General features: G+C 37.4%; 1 protein-coding gene across 7 annotated transcripts in view; it reads left to right on the top strand.

Annotated features, from left to right (window-relative positions):
• The window catches only part of axo (axotactin), a 927,649-nt gene that overhangs the window by 689,721 nt on the left and 222,901 nt on the right, over positions 1–15,027 (top strand). For all 7 annotated transcript variants that reach the window (XM_090410025.1, XM_090410024.1, XM_090410023.1 and 4 more), the window contains one exon: positions 11,554–11,701. In XM_090410025.1, the coding sequence (XP_090266151.1) occupies positions 11,554–11,701 (148 nt within the window). The remainder of the gene's footprint in view (positions 1–11,553; positions 11,702–15,027) is intronic.

The raw sequence follows: 15,027 nt of genomic DNA, 5'->3' as shown, positions 1-15,027 counted from the left end.
GCTTAATGCGCCTTTTGTGATCGTTTTCCCTTAGCCAAATTATCTATATTCACTTTATAACCTGATGTGCAAATTTGAATCGAGGCACGCAAATGTTCATCAGTCAGTCGAGAAGAAAAATTACATTTTATAAAACTCATGGTAGAAAATGCTTGTTCACAAATGTGTGCTTCCAATTGCGACCATCATCTCTTTGCGAAACTGATTAATCCTTCAAATTTTTTGCTAATCATCGATAAAATTTTTCAACATTTTCTGACGAAAATGCGTTCTTCAATGTTTCATTCTGTTCCAAAATTTCCATCTGTAGTTGGTTTGATACGTCATCAATGTCGACATTGAAAGGGTTCAAAAATAATCAGATTTCAATACTTTTTTTATGAAAATCCACAAATCTTGTTGAAAGTTTCGTTTGTAAATCTTCAATAATACCAACAAAATTTCCTTTTGTGTTTGCCATCCAAGTATAGATGCAGATTTGCAACATATATAATGATGTAGATTTTATTCCATCATGTGTTTCTTCAACAGACATAGTTTGCCCTTCAAAAGATTTTATGTCAGAAAACAGTTTGACTAGTAATTTAACTTGGCCCTACAGGTTCACATTAAATTCATTAAGGTACGTTGTAATATCTACCATAAATGCAAGAGACGTAATCCATTTTTTAGCCGATAATTGTGAGCAGTATTTTCATGTTTCCTCATGAAAATATCTATTTCTTCATGTAAATTAAAAATTGATTTTAGCACAGCACCTTTACTTAACCATCTAACAACTGAGTAGTATATAACGTCCGTACACTCCGACTCTATTTCTATCAAGAATTCTTGAAATTGGCTGTGTTTCAGACCATTGCTTCGGATGTAATTTACAGTTGTATCGCAATGTCCATAACGTCCTTCATTGATAGAAATAGAATACCTCCATTTTCAATAAACAAGTACTTGCTGTTCCATTCATCATTATACCTTCTTCCTTCATCTGCAATTTTACATTTTCTTGAACCCATTTTTGAAATTATTTTTAACAAATATATATCCTCTGAAAATAATAGTTGATGTTATTGAATTATATTAAAAGACGGACCAGGAACGCAATTGCAAAAGTCTGCCAAAATCTCGGTTGTCATCGGATGAAGTCGTTTTTGTTATCTCCACTCATGAGGACTCACACAGTTAACTGTTGCACGGCAATATCACGAAATATAAAATTATTTTTAATTTATTATTCATATTATAAAATGCATTATTTAAATAATTCAACATATGGGCCACATGCCATGTAAGTGTATGGTCAACCTATTATGGTCTGCCAAAAATGCACATTTGGGTCGCATGCGGCCTATGGACCATTGGTTGCCGACCCCTGCAATAGAGTTCTTAGTTAGTATGAGCAAGAGATGGAGAAAGTATTTTCAAATTAAATAAATTTGAATTTATTTAAATTTGAATGCGTAAATTGCATCTTCTGTTTTTCAGATTAGGAAATATGGTTCATGCCTTCTCAATCATTTCTGCTGATATATCTTTATATTTTGCTTATTTCTCTATAGAACACCAGTAGTTTCTTTTCTTTAGTATAAAAGTATCTCCCACTTTATGGGGCATTGTACATGGTTTGCTATCTTACAGTATTTGTCCTTACTGATGATAATCTATATCACAGTTTACCACCATATATTAAATAGTTACAATACAGCCACACCTGCACCTCATTTAGCTTGTTCAATGATACAAAGTTTCATATTCAAATCCATAAAATTTTTTACATGCATTCGTTTTGCTTTTGTTTGAACAGATTCACTATCACTTTTTTTTCTAGGATTCCATAACTAGTAAACAGTTCACCATTTCAATTAACTATACAGAATCGCTAAACATCACTTTTAATAATACAAATTGTTTAAAGTTGTGAAATCTCAAAACATACATACATACATACATACCTATTTGTACTCCATGAGTGTAACCTTTTGACTGTGAATGTCATGTGCAAGACATGACTATAGAATGTTTTTTTTCACACAAATCATTTCAACTGATGAATCAGTATCTTCTTCATATCCATCAAATCATTCACCAGTTTCTTTTCATATTATTATTATTATTATTATTATCATCATCTTCAGATTTCCATGCGGTCATAAACTCATTGGAGGTCCCTCTGTTTCATCATACCATGCTTAAAATACATTAATATTCTCTACACTTATGACACTCTCAGGCAATGCATTCCAATCATTCACCATTCTCCGTGCAAAAAACCTGCTTCTCACTGCTTTGTTCATACCCTCCTTACAGAACTTCCTTCCTCTTTTTCTCCTCCATCTCTGACCATTCTATGAAACACCTCTTCAATGTTAATCTGATAAAACCCCTTATCAAATTATATGTCTTTATCATACCCCCCCCCTTCTTCTCCTACCCACTAGACTGAAAATTGAATTTTCTTAACCTTTTTACATACGCAACATTCTAGAGATCAGAAACCACATTAATCAATTACTTCTGGACCCTTTCAATATCTCTTCATACTTTTGCAGGTGACCAAACCTCTCCATGTGGGGCACTTGTTTGTGGAGGAGGGGACCTCCCAGTCATGGTACTGGCCTTTGCATTCTTTCTCTTTTTCTTTGCTCTTCTTCTCCTGAGTCTTTTTCACTATCCTTTTTTCCAGACCACCATCACTGGGATCCAACGCCCTACCACCATGTTTGCCGTGCGGTGCGACCCATGGACATCCGGAAAGGGGGATCCTGATAGTCTTGCACTACTTTGGCCCCTGCTTCGGCAAGATGGGTGGTCCTGGATGGCCCAGCCAGGATCAATTAGCTAGTGGGCTTGCCTGCAAGGGTCAATGGTGTTGCAGTAAGTCTCTCACCCCATGATCCGGGGTCGGGATCCTAGACCTGCTGTAGTGCTGGTATAGTGTCCAGGGTAGCCCTGGCGTTCCACTCATGAGCGCATTCTTTGCTTGCCAGGTAGTGGGCATCCATGTGTGACTGGTGGGTGGGGGAGCTCTGCCGCCAAACTAAAAACTCCTTGAGCATGAATCCTTCATCCTCAAATGTTTCAGGGACCCTAACAAAGTCCTAACCAAGTACCAATACCGTAGATACAGCATATGGAAACAGAAGCAAGAAACAAAAGATATTGGATACTAACATAAATGTACCAACCTTTTTAATCATCCATGCAACAGGTGAAAAACCAATTGGGAAAATGTCACTCTTCTTTATTCAAAAAAGGTTTAGAAGGACTGGCAGGACCTCCCAAAACTGTTAAGAAATTGCATTCTGGTGATATCCTCGTGGAAACACTGTGTCAACAACATTCTGAGAAACTACTGAGAGCACAACAATGGATGGAATACAAATCACAGTAACACCTCATAGAACACTCAATTCCAATAGAGGAATGATATCAGAATGGGATCTCCTTGATATTCCTGATGAGGAGATGTGTTCAGAGCTTAAAGATCAAGGAGTGACGGGCATGAGGTGCATTCTGATACGTAGGGATGGTTGCCTGGTTTCAACCAAAAACATCATCCTTACTTTTGATACACCTAGGCCTCCGACATCTGTAAAAGCAGGGTATCTCAGCTGACCTGTTAGAATGTACATCCCTAAGCTGCTGAGATGCTTTAAATGTCAGAGATATGGACATGCCCAAACTACATGTTGTGGTTCTACTACCTGTGCCCGATGTGGTAGTAAAGAACATGATAACAAATCTTGCTGTGGAAAAAAAGCTAAATGTGCCAACTATCAGGGAGATCACCCAGCTTACTCTCGTGCATATCAGAAGTGAAAGATGAAAAAGAAATACAAAAAATTAAAACAGAACAAAGCATGACATATCAGGATGCAAAAAGAAAGCTGGCCACCATTACACCTGTTCTGAGATCCTCTTATGCTGAAAAAGTAACAATTAAAAAAGTGCCAACCGCTGTTCCACCATCTGATAATATCACCATACCTGAACTTTATGATCGCAAGTGCTTCTCTGTTGAGCACATCAATCACAAGACCTATGGCCTTACTCCAGAGACAACTTCAAAAATGGTCCCATTTGATGAAAACTCACCTGTTAAAAAATTATGACTTAGATATCACTCAAAGATAAACCACCTGACACTCACTCAGAAAAAATGGATACCTCGGTATCCACTGAAAGTAAACTAAACCTACCAACTGACCCAAACACATTCGATGTTTTGAACACTCTACCAGTCGAAGAGATGGACACTGGCTGTCCATATTTCCCCAAAACAATGGATAAATATAAATCTGACAAAGATAAGTCCTCAACCTCCCAAAAACCAGACAAGTCAATAAAATCAAGACAATAGGAACATGGAACTGTCATGGAATTTGCCAGAATATCAACAATATCAAGATGTTGCAGAAACACAAACCTTTCTGTTTCTGTCTACAGGAAATGTACTTAACACCCAGTGAGGACTGTACCTTTAGGAATTTCACTGTTGTACGTAAGGACAGAACTGGAGGTGGTCCTGCTCATGGAGGAGTATCTATTCTAGTGGGCAGTCATATTTCTTTCCACCATGTCCAGCTTAATACTACTCTGGAAGCAGTAGCAATTCAGCTCTCTGTGAGATTTCTTGTTATGGTATGTTCAATTTATTTACCACCGAGTGCTGATTTAAATGAAATTGAGCTTGATAATCTTATCTTGCAACTGCCTGAACCCATACTTTTGATGGGTGACTTTAATGGTCACAATACTCTGTGGGGTAGTGCCAACACTAATAGATGAGGTCGAATCATTGAAAGAGTCCTTGATAATAATAACCTCTCCCTTTTAAATAATAAAGTTAATACTTTCTTCCATATGCTTACAATTGATCTTACAATCTGCTCCACTTCCATTCTTCCACTGCTCACATGGGATGTTGAAGAGAACATATATGGAAGTGATCACTTCCCTGTTCTGTGCACAATGTCCTCACAAGAACCATGTTCACCCACACGAATACCTATATGGAAAATGGACCAGGCTGAATGGAATATTATTTCTCATCTTGCAAAATTTAATGCTAATGCTATAAGTCAAACACCTATCAATGAAGCGGTAAAGTACAGAGTGCATTGTCCAGGCAGCAACAGCCTCCATCCCAAAAAACATCATCTCAGTTTCCATTCTAACCAAAGCCTTGGTGGAACCCAGAATGTCAGATAGCCAAAAAAGATCAACACAGAGCATATAGTATATTTTGTGGATACCACACCACATCAAACTTTATAGCTCAAGTTTACTCGAGCTTTGGCTTGAGCACGTTATGTGAGATGTCAGAGTCAAAAATAATCATGGATCCAATTTATTACATCAATTAATCAAATGACCAGTCCAAAAATTGTATGGGATAAAATCCGGAAAACGAAAGGCAGATATAATATACATTGTTTGTCTACCTTAGACCATAATGGAAGTGTTATTGCTGATCCCAAAGCTATTGCAGACACTTTGGGAGAAATGCTAGAATCTCACCAACAGCTTCATATTCTCCTGAATTTTTAATACTAAAAGAACAGCAAGAGAAACAAAGGCTTAATTTTTCTACCAACATTCTTCAGCCATACAATCAGCCATTTGTTAAGGAGGAACTAAAAAAAAAAGCTCTCTACAATCTCACCCTAGTGCAGTAGGGCCTGATGCATCCATTATGAAATGATAAAACATCTACCATCATCTTCTATGGATCTTCTTCTCTTATTATACAATAGAATACTTGCAGAGGAAGAGTTTCCAAATTCTTGGCATAAATCAATTGTCATTGCTATCCCAAAACCAGGAAAAGATCCAACACAAGCAAATAATTATCGACCCATTGCTTTGACCAGCTGTCTTTGTAAGATACTATAGAAAATGTTTAATGCCAGACTTCTCTGATATTTAGAAAGCAACAGTCTTCTCTCCAGTACACAATGTGGTTTCCATAGACATCGTTCATCTTTAGACCATTTGGTCCATTTAAAAACTTATATAAGAGATGCATTTCTGAAGCGAGAACATCTTGTTTCAGTTTTCTTTGACATGGAAAAAGCTTATGACACAGCCTGGAGATATGGCATATTAAAAGACCTCTATAACCTAGATCTCAAAGGACACCTCCCTGTATTTATTAAAAACTTTCTGTCCAGGCGAACTTTCCAAGTCAGAGTGGGAAGTACGCTATCTCAACCATATCATCAAGAACAGGGTGTTCCCAAAGGCTCTGTCTTTAGTGTGACCCTTTTTGCTATTAAAATTAACTCAATCATTGAACAGCTTCCTCCCACTGTAGACAATTCTCTATATGTTGATGACTTCACAATTTACTGTCACTCACGTAACATGAGGGTAATTGAAAGACAACTTTAGCAAGCAATTGATCATGTCTCTCTGTGGACTCTTAATAATGGGTTTAGGTTTTCAACAGAAAAAAGTGTCTGTGCACACTTCTGTCAAAAATACACTCATTTCCCAGATCCTGAATTAAGAATGGGACATACTGTTATTCCCGTAGCTACAGAAGCCAAGTTCTTGGAACTCATCTTTGACAGAAAACTTATATTTCTAGCACACATTCGTCATCTAAGCGAAAAGTGCAAGAGGACTTTGAACCTCCTTCTCACTCTATCCTCTACTGAGTGGGGTGCTGATCGAGCTTCATTGCTCCATCTTTATTGTGCACTTATACATTCAATGCTGGATTATGGGTCCCAAGTCTATGGTTCTGCAAGACAGAGTAACCTGCAATGGTTGTATTCCATCCATCATCAGGGTATACGGATAGTTACTGGTGCCTTTCCCACATCACCCACTCAAAGTCTTTATGGTGAAGCAAATGAACCGGCTCCATCACTTCGACGGAAACAGTTATCTCTTAATTATGCCCTAAAAACAAACTCTCTCCCAGATCATCCTACATGGACTAGTATCTTTTCTCTGTGTTGGGAAGCTCAATATCACACACGAGCTGCTATACATCCTTTTGGTATGCGTGTTAAAGAGACTGTGCAAACTGTTGATATAAATGTTGACAACATTACCTACAATAAACATGGCAGGTTTACCCACCATCCTGCACCCTCTCACTTTGTCAGCTACAGAAATCTTGTACTCCATCCATCCATCTACCTGCAATTGTTTAATGCGCACAGAGCAGCACATGCTGATTTCTTGCCCATCTATACTGATGGTTTAAGAACTAATACCTCTCTTGGCTGTGCTGCTATGTTTCCTGATATTATCTCAAATCAGATCCCACCAGACTGCAGTAATTATACAGGAGTTACATGCCATTCAGCTTGTGCATATAAAAGAAAACTTCTACCAAAAGTGTATAATTTACAGACTCATTGAGCTCTTTACAGGCTATCTCCTCTCCTATGTATAATCCACATCCAGTACTTTATGAGGTGCTACACCTGTTTCACAAAATGCAAATCCTTAATTCTGATGTTCAGTTCTGCTGGATTCCCAGCCACATTGGAATTAAGGGAAATGAGGCTGCAGACGCAGCTGCTAAATCAGCTCATACCTTCTCCACATACTGTTTGACAGTACCATATACAGACTACAGACAGCTTATAAGATCAAAGTCAATTGCTCAGTGGGAGTTATTATGGCAGGAAGCATTGACAAACAAATTATATGACTAAGTATAGTTTCTGGGAAAATTCCAATGCTACTCCTCTTAAACACCATTAATATAATTACGGCTATTATAGCCTGTTTTTGTTTAGGAGTGTCCCTTATTTTAATACATTAGCTAACACTACTCAAAAAAGGGGTATATATATATTTTTTTAGGGCATTATGGGTGAGTATAGAAGGCAATATGGCAGAATAAAAGGGGTGGAAAAAAGTTTGTACATACCTTGTTTTTGGTTCTATGATGCCTTCCAAATTCAAGATCTTGCTGAAAGTTGTTTATAAACAGGGGAAGAGAGAGGGAAGGGGGGGACATGGGGGTGCATTTTGACATGGGAAATAAGATTGGAAACCTGGGTTACTATTAATAATATATATATAAATATATATATATATTATTTTGTTTAGGGCTGCATTTTTTATGGGGGGAGGGGGGGGGAAACAAAGGGGAAGAATATCCTTATGTGGAAACTGGGACAGGGGTTAACGGAGTGTGGACCGTTTTGGACGTCATCTGACCATCATCGGAACCTTGTGGGAATGAGTATGTCAAGGCTGCAAGTTGCATCTGCCAAATTAGGGCATTTGTGGTCGTTACATGGCCGGAGGCGTGGCTTAATTTGTAAATTCTGGATCATCCAACATTCGGAAATTAGGTAGGGGCGGTGGACGTTGATAGAATTTTCATCGCATTTTATGGCAGTAGTTTCGGATATTCTAAGCATTGTTTCATTGTCTTGTTTGTCTATGATTATGGCCTTGTCGATTTGGGGGGGTATGTTTTAGTTCAAGGGCGTGAGCTGCAATCTCTGTCTTCCCTGTACTCTGTGTTTTGTTTTTCTTTTTGATGTTGTGATGTTTTTTTGTGTTCAGATATTCCAGAATGGGAATATTGCAATCCCTGAAGTGCTCTTGTAGTCTAGTCCATAAAGACCTAATTGTAGAGCCAGTGTAGGTGACATCACAGTCTTTTTGACAAGGAAATTTGTAGACTACGTTGTGGTGTTCAAATATTTCTTTGTGAGCAAGAGATTTAGTAGGTTTTAGGAGAGTTGCTAATTTTTGGTTCGTGGTGAATACTAGCTTGTAGTCCGTGTTTTTGAAAATGTATTTGTAGGCTTTGTATGTGTTTTGGATGTATGGCAATTTGATGACCATACGTGTTGGGAAGTCTGCTTTCGTAGTATTATTGTTAAGACGGGATTTTGCCGTATTGTTCGCATAATTTATTAGATGTGTGGGGTAGTTGTGATTTTTAAAAACCTGTGTTAAATACTTTAGTTCAATGTTAAGATAATTACTGTTGTTTGAGAATTTGTAAGCATTGATAAATTGTGATAGGATGACTGATTTTTTGACGGAATATGGGTGGTATGAATTGAAATGGAGGTAGTTTCCGATATGTGTGGGTTTGTGGAATATCTTCGTAGCTATCCTGTTATGGCTTCTGATTAAAGTCAGGTTTAAGAAATTCATGGATTTGTTCTGTTCTGTTTCCATGGTGAATTGTAGTCTGTTGCTATAATCGTTTAGGGATGTTTGTAAGGCGGAGATGTGTGAGGGTTTGCCAATGCATAGAATATCGTCTATGTATCTGCCATAAAAGGTGATGCCGGGGGGACGGACGGGTGGAGTAGAAGTGAATCAATGTGTGCCAGGAATAATTCTGCTAGATGTCCACTGATGTTTTGGCCCATTGGGAGACCGAAAATTTGAACATATAAGGAGTTGTTGAATTTAAAGAAGTTGGCGGATATTGTGAGTTTGATCAAGCTAATGATGTCATTTGGTGTTAATTTTGTGTGTGTGTGTGTACGATGTCTAATGTTCTGGGGACATCCACATTGGTGTATAAAGAAGTTGCATCTAGTGAGGTGAGGATGTCATCATGGGATGGAGTAGTGTTATTTATTTTCCAGAATAAGTCATCCGTATTTTTGATCATACAGAAAGACGTTGTTAGTAGTGGTTTGATGAGTTTGGCAACAAATTTAGATAAAGGAGCTGTGGTGGTGTTCTTGTAGGAGACTATGGGTCATATCGGATAACCGTCTTTGTGGGTTTTGATGTTCCCGAACATAAGGGGGTGCATGTAGTGTGGGGGGTTGTGTGTCTCATTGTGGTTTTATCTATTTTGTTTTGACTTTTTAAGGTGTGTAGGGTGCTGTTTATTTGTTTTATGAGGTCGAGGATAGGATCATTGTGGATTTTTTGGTAGGTGTGTGTTGTTGGTTGTTTAAGGCGGCCAGGACTGAATATAGTGTTGTACTAACTTACCTGGGTAAGTAGCCCAACACCAGGCAACTCGTAGCAAAGGTGAAGCAAGCTACCAACACGTCTATCCCATTATCTCCCATAATGCAAAGCACATCTCCTTGTGGATATGTATACTGTTATGCATTAAGGGATTGGCCACTACCCAGACTAGTTTCGACCTTTATTGAGGTCTCTTCAGTGGGAGCCAGGCCCAGAGTTGGAGATACCAGGCAGAAGCATCATAGTCTAACCTAGTGAAAAATAAACTTTCAATATATTCTCCACAATTCGTGTCCCTTTACCATTTTTACTGATTAGTATCATCCTCCATTCTATTTTCTACTGGCTACATATCAAAGAAACTCTTTGAGGTTTATTTTGTCTTTATTAGCTGACTTCTACTCATACTGCACTTGCTTCTCTTATCAAATGAGTGACCTTTCTTGCCTGTTCTTTTTACTCCTGATGCAACTGATTATTACCACTCATCTTCTACAGTCTCTATAATGCCTTTTCCCTCTAGACTACATGCTTAATCTCTTCATTTGTCCATTTCATCTAACCTTTTAACTTTCTGATTCTTGGAATACTTTTAGACATTGCTTCTGCTAGATAGTTCTTGAATAGCACCCAAGTGGCATTGATCTCTTTTCCACCCAACCCTTCATTCTATGATGCACTGCAAGCAGTCTTTTGAGCTTGTCATAATCTCCAGTCTTGTAGTTCCATATATATATCTTTACCTCACAGAAGTCTTCATAAAGCTGGCAAACTCCCAAGCAATCATATCATGGTCACTCTCACCAATCAGAGAGAGATTCACTACTTCACTTATAATGACATCCTCTGATGAGATGATCAAATTCAAGTTCATCAATCCTTGAATGCCTATGTTACATACTGCCTATGGTAGTTGTCCCTCAAAAACTTGAAGAATTCATTTTCTTTACTTTCAGATGCTGTCTCATCAACCCAGTTTGTATTGCTGTTATTAAAATGATCCATGATGATCACCTTTACCTATTTACTTGGCTAATTTCCTTATACATTTCATTGTTATTGTCTTCCATATTATCAGGTCTTCATGATGCAGTAAAATCTCCTCCTTTAGCATAACCACTTTTATTGAGTTTATCTCAGCTTTACATTATGTGCAAAGCTCAATAAAAGTGGATATTGCTAATGATAAAGTCTTTGACAGTTGACTGTGACACATCTGTTTTTACATCATGAATGCATGCAACCACTTGACAGAGAGTATTTGAGCAACACACAGGCTATTGCATATTTATTATATATCTCTTTCCCTTGAGTGCTGCCCCACAGTATATTTTGTTGTCACATGGTGATTAATTGAAAAAGTCTTCTTTTTCCTTAAGTGGAAACAAAAATAAATCTTTCATTAATATGTCATATACAAAAAAGTGGATGAAAAGTTAGAGAGCACAAAAAAATTCTTGAGTGCTTATTTCTGTTTAATATTTAAAAGTTAATATTTAATATTAATTAATTTTAATTTTTAATTTTACATGTCTAAATCAGATAAAAATAGATACATGCATGTGTTAAAATTAAAATTTTTGTTTTAACATTTTATGGTAACTACTTTTATGTCCTCAAAAATTCTTATAGGTGGATGACAATGAATACACCCTTGAAGTTAATCCACCTAAACTCACAACTCCTATACAGACACCAGACAATATAATTATTGTTGGTGGTTCCAGAACTAAGGATCCTTATTTTGAAGAATATAGCCATTTTCAGGGATGCATATCAAGTAAGAAATTTAAAATTTTTATGCAGAATGTTATGTATTATAAATCATAGGAATAATTTTGATGCAGTTTCCAGAGCCAAATTAGTGCCTAAGCATGATGTTTAATAGATTCTATAATTACTTTGGTGTCACATTTATTATTAAGAATACATGCCTGGTTTTCATTTTTAGCTTGTTGTGTCTGGCATTATCATACCACTCACTGATTTGATGCTAATGAAACTCACTATTATTAATTTTATTATTATCCCCAGAACTCCATAAGGAGTCACAGACTCATTACAAGTGGTGCCCTTGTTATACATGGTGTTATACAACTCATCATACAGTACGGTGCCTTAAATACATTCACATTGTCTGCATTCCAATCATTCGCCACCCTCCATGCAAAAAAATTTCTTGTTACTCCTTTGCTCACACCCTCCTTATACAGCTTCCATGGATGACCTCTTGTTCATCCCCCATCTTCCAAAATTATGTGATGAACCTCTTCAACATTAATTTGATAAGAAAAACTTACCAGCTTATACATCTCTATCATATCACTCCTCTTCCTCATTCTATCTGCTAGACTCTTTTAAGTTGCATCTTCTCAATCTTTCTTCGTGTTCAATGTTCCTGAAGCCAGAATTCATTTTATTCGATTGCCTCTGGACCCTTACATGTACTTATCCCTTCATCTTTTTGAAAACCAGGTGACCAAATCTGGTTTTAAGTGACCACAGAAGACCATATGTAGCCTAATCAAGGTCTTCTACAATAGAACCAGAATCTCCTTACTCCAACAAATCAGTGTCCTTCACATATTGCCAGAATTCATTGCAGTGTCCTCACAATTTTAGAAATGCGTCCTCTGAATTTTAGATCCCTGTCAACATCACACCTAGATCTCTTATTTTCTCCACCTCTGCCAGTATATTTCCACAAAGTGTATACTATGCAGCCCATTTTTGTTTTCCAAATTTTAAAACCTTACACTTTGCTGACCTGGCAAAGTGTAAGGAACCTCCAGCCAAAAGGCTGTGGGTTCAAATCCTGCCATGGGCATGGATGTTTGTAATTGTGTGTGAGAATACTAGTGGTGGTAGTGGATGATAGATGATGATGGTAGTTGGTGGATTGAGTGGTGGAGACAGAGAGTTGTTGAGTAGGTGCCCTCCCTCAATGAGTCTTTAAACTCCCTGGAGGTGTCATATAATAATAATAATAATAATATTGTACTGCTATCCCATCCCTTTTCCCATTTGCTCATCCTTTTCAAGTCCTCTTGTAAAGCCACATCTGCTCTACTTGTTCCCAACTTTTCATCATCTGCAAACAACTAAATATCCCCATTTAAACCATCTCCAATATCATTAACATATACATTAAACATAAATGGCCCTAAAACAGATCCTTAAGTGAGTTAATACACTGTTTCCTTCACTATCAGTTTCACTTACTTCTTTCTTAACATTTGCACTGTCTTCCTCAACATCCATTTCACTTTCATCACCATGCTCAATATTCTGATTCAAACAAGCTTCTGATCCATCAGCATATAACACTCCTGCTTACCAACATTTGCTCCTTTCTCTTATTCAACCTCTCTGCATAAACATCTGCAATGTATACTAATTACATTCATGGCACTACACCGTTCTCAAAAAATCCATGCCATTCATTTTATTTGTCTTCCTCACTGACTTCCACAACAATCTCAAGATATTTGTAGCAAATATCTCTCAGCAACACTCAGTCTAAAAATGTCATCATACAGTAAATATAAAATGAACATATCTTGCTGTAGCCAATACAACTACTGATGTGTTCCATGCACCTCCTAACAGCCAAAGATATGATCATCTATTGATCTTTCCCTAAGTAATCTCCTTGATAATATTAATACTCTCTTTCATTAATGTAGCATAAACTATTCTACTTATATGGCTCAGTCATTTCACACTTCCTATCCATCAGGTTTAGCAGATGACATTTTCTAAATCTTGTTTTCCCATGCAACATTCCAGAGACTTGATACTACACTATCTTGTTTACGCTTCTCCAGACCTTTTCCAAACTTGCTTCATATCCTTTATACCATCACCGCAATGCTATATCTCTTCAATCTTCATCAATACTCTTTTGCCAATTCAACCTCTGCTGATTGAGTACGCTACATTCTGTTCTTGCCTTTCAAATTTCAAATGATTCTTTGTGCTTGAGTATAGGTTTAAAAAAAAGAAAGAATATAATTTCTTGTCTATTATAATTTATTTAATAACTCTGTAAAACAAAAAGCCTATAAGAATAAATGAAAGTAACAGTAAGGAACTGAGAATGGAGAGTACTCAGAGCAGAAAAGAAATTAGAGCCCCGAAGAGAGGTGATTGTGAGAGGGGAAGGGAAGGTTGACAAAGTCATGATCTGAGGAGGCAATGCAGTGGAATAATGACATGAACATAACTTGTTGCACTTTATCAACTGTTATGTTTGTATACTTATACAAGGAGTATCAGAAATAGGAGAGCTGTGTTTATGGAATTTTTTGCATCAGGTATGCTCAGGGATGCTTGATATATTATTATTATTATTATTATTATTATTATTATTATTATGTGACACCTCCAGAAAGTCCAAAGACTCGTCGAGGGAGGACATCCACTCCACAGCTCTCCATCTTTACCACTCAGTCCACCAACTACAATGAACGCCATCTACTGTCCACCACCATCAGTATTTTAACAGACAATCACATATAATCAAATCAAAATATCATCAAAAGAAGGTGGAGCAGAGAAAGTAATGGTAATAATAGCATAAGAATTGTGAATGCTAAAGTAGAGATGGAAAATTGGCAGTACATGTGATGGCTTTGAGGGTATTTGGTATGCATTTGAAATAAACAGAATAACTAATGGGATAATAATAGAGGGAAATAGTAAATTGGTAAATGTTTAGACTGTTGTTCAGGCTTGTAAAACCAGATTCCTATCCTATTCTTCCCATCTGTCCCTTAGAATGGGTTGAGTTTCCCCCCCCCCTGCTGAGGGGTTTACAATGAATTAATGCAGCCAGTTCATCACTCCTCTGCTGCATCCCCTAAGGGTGATATCCATGACTAATCCATGTGTGTTCACAGGGCCAGTTTACCTGTTCTGGGTGATGTAAAACCCAAGTTCATTGAAACCAGATATAGGTTCTTCATGTCGAAGATGGGAATCGAATCCAGGTCTTTCCATCCAAAAGGGCTTCATCTATATCGACTGAGCTACATTGGCTCTTGTAAAACCAGATTGGGAATTTCAATTACAGGAATGCTATAGAAGCAGCACAAAGTCTTGGCA

The sequence above is a fragment of the Typopeltis vanoorti genome, chromosome 20 (genome assembly GCF_054136105.1).
Source record: "Typopeltis vanoorti isolate ZY-2024b chromosome 20, IOZ_Tvanoo_1.0, whole genome shotgun sequence".
NCBI classification, from domain to species: Eukaryota; Metazoa; Arthropoda; class Arachnida; order Uropygi; family Thelyphonidae; genus Typopeltis; species Typopeltis vanoorti.
Note: the sequence above shows the minus strand (reverse complement) of the source record. Positions and strands in the feature narration are given on the sequence as shown.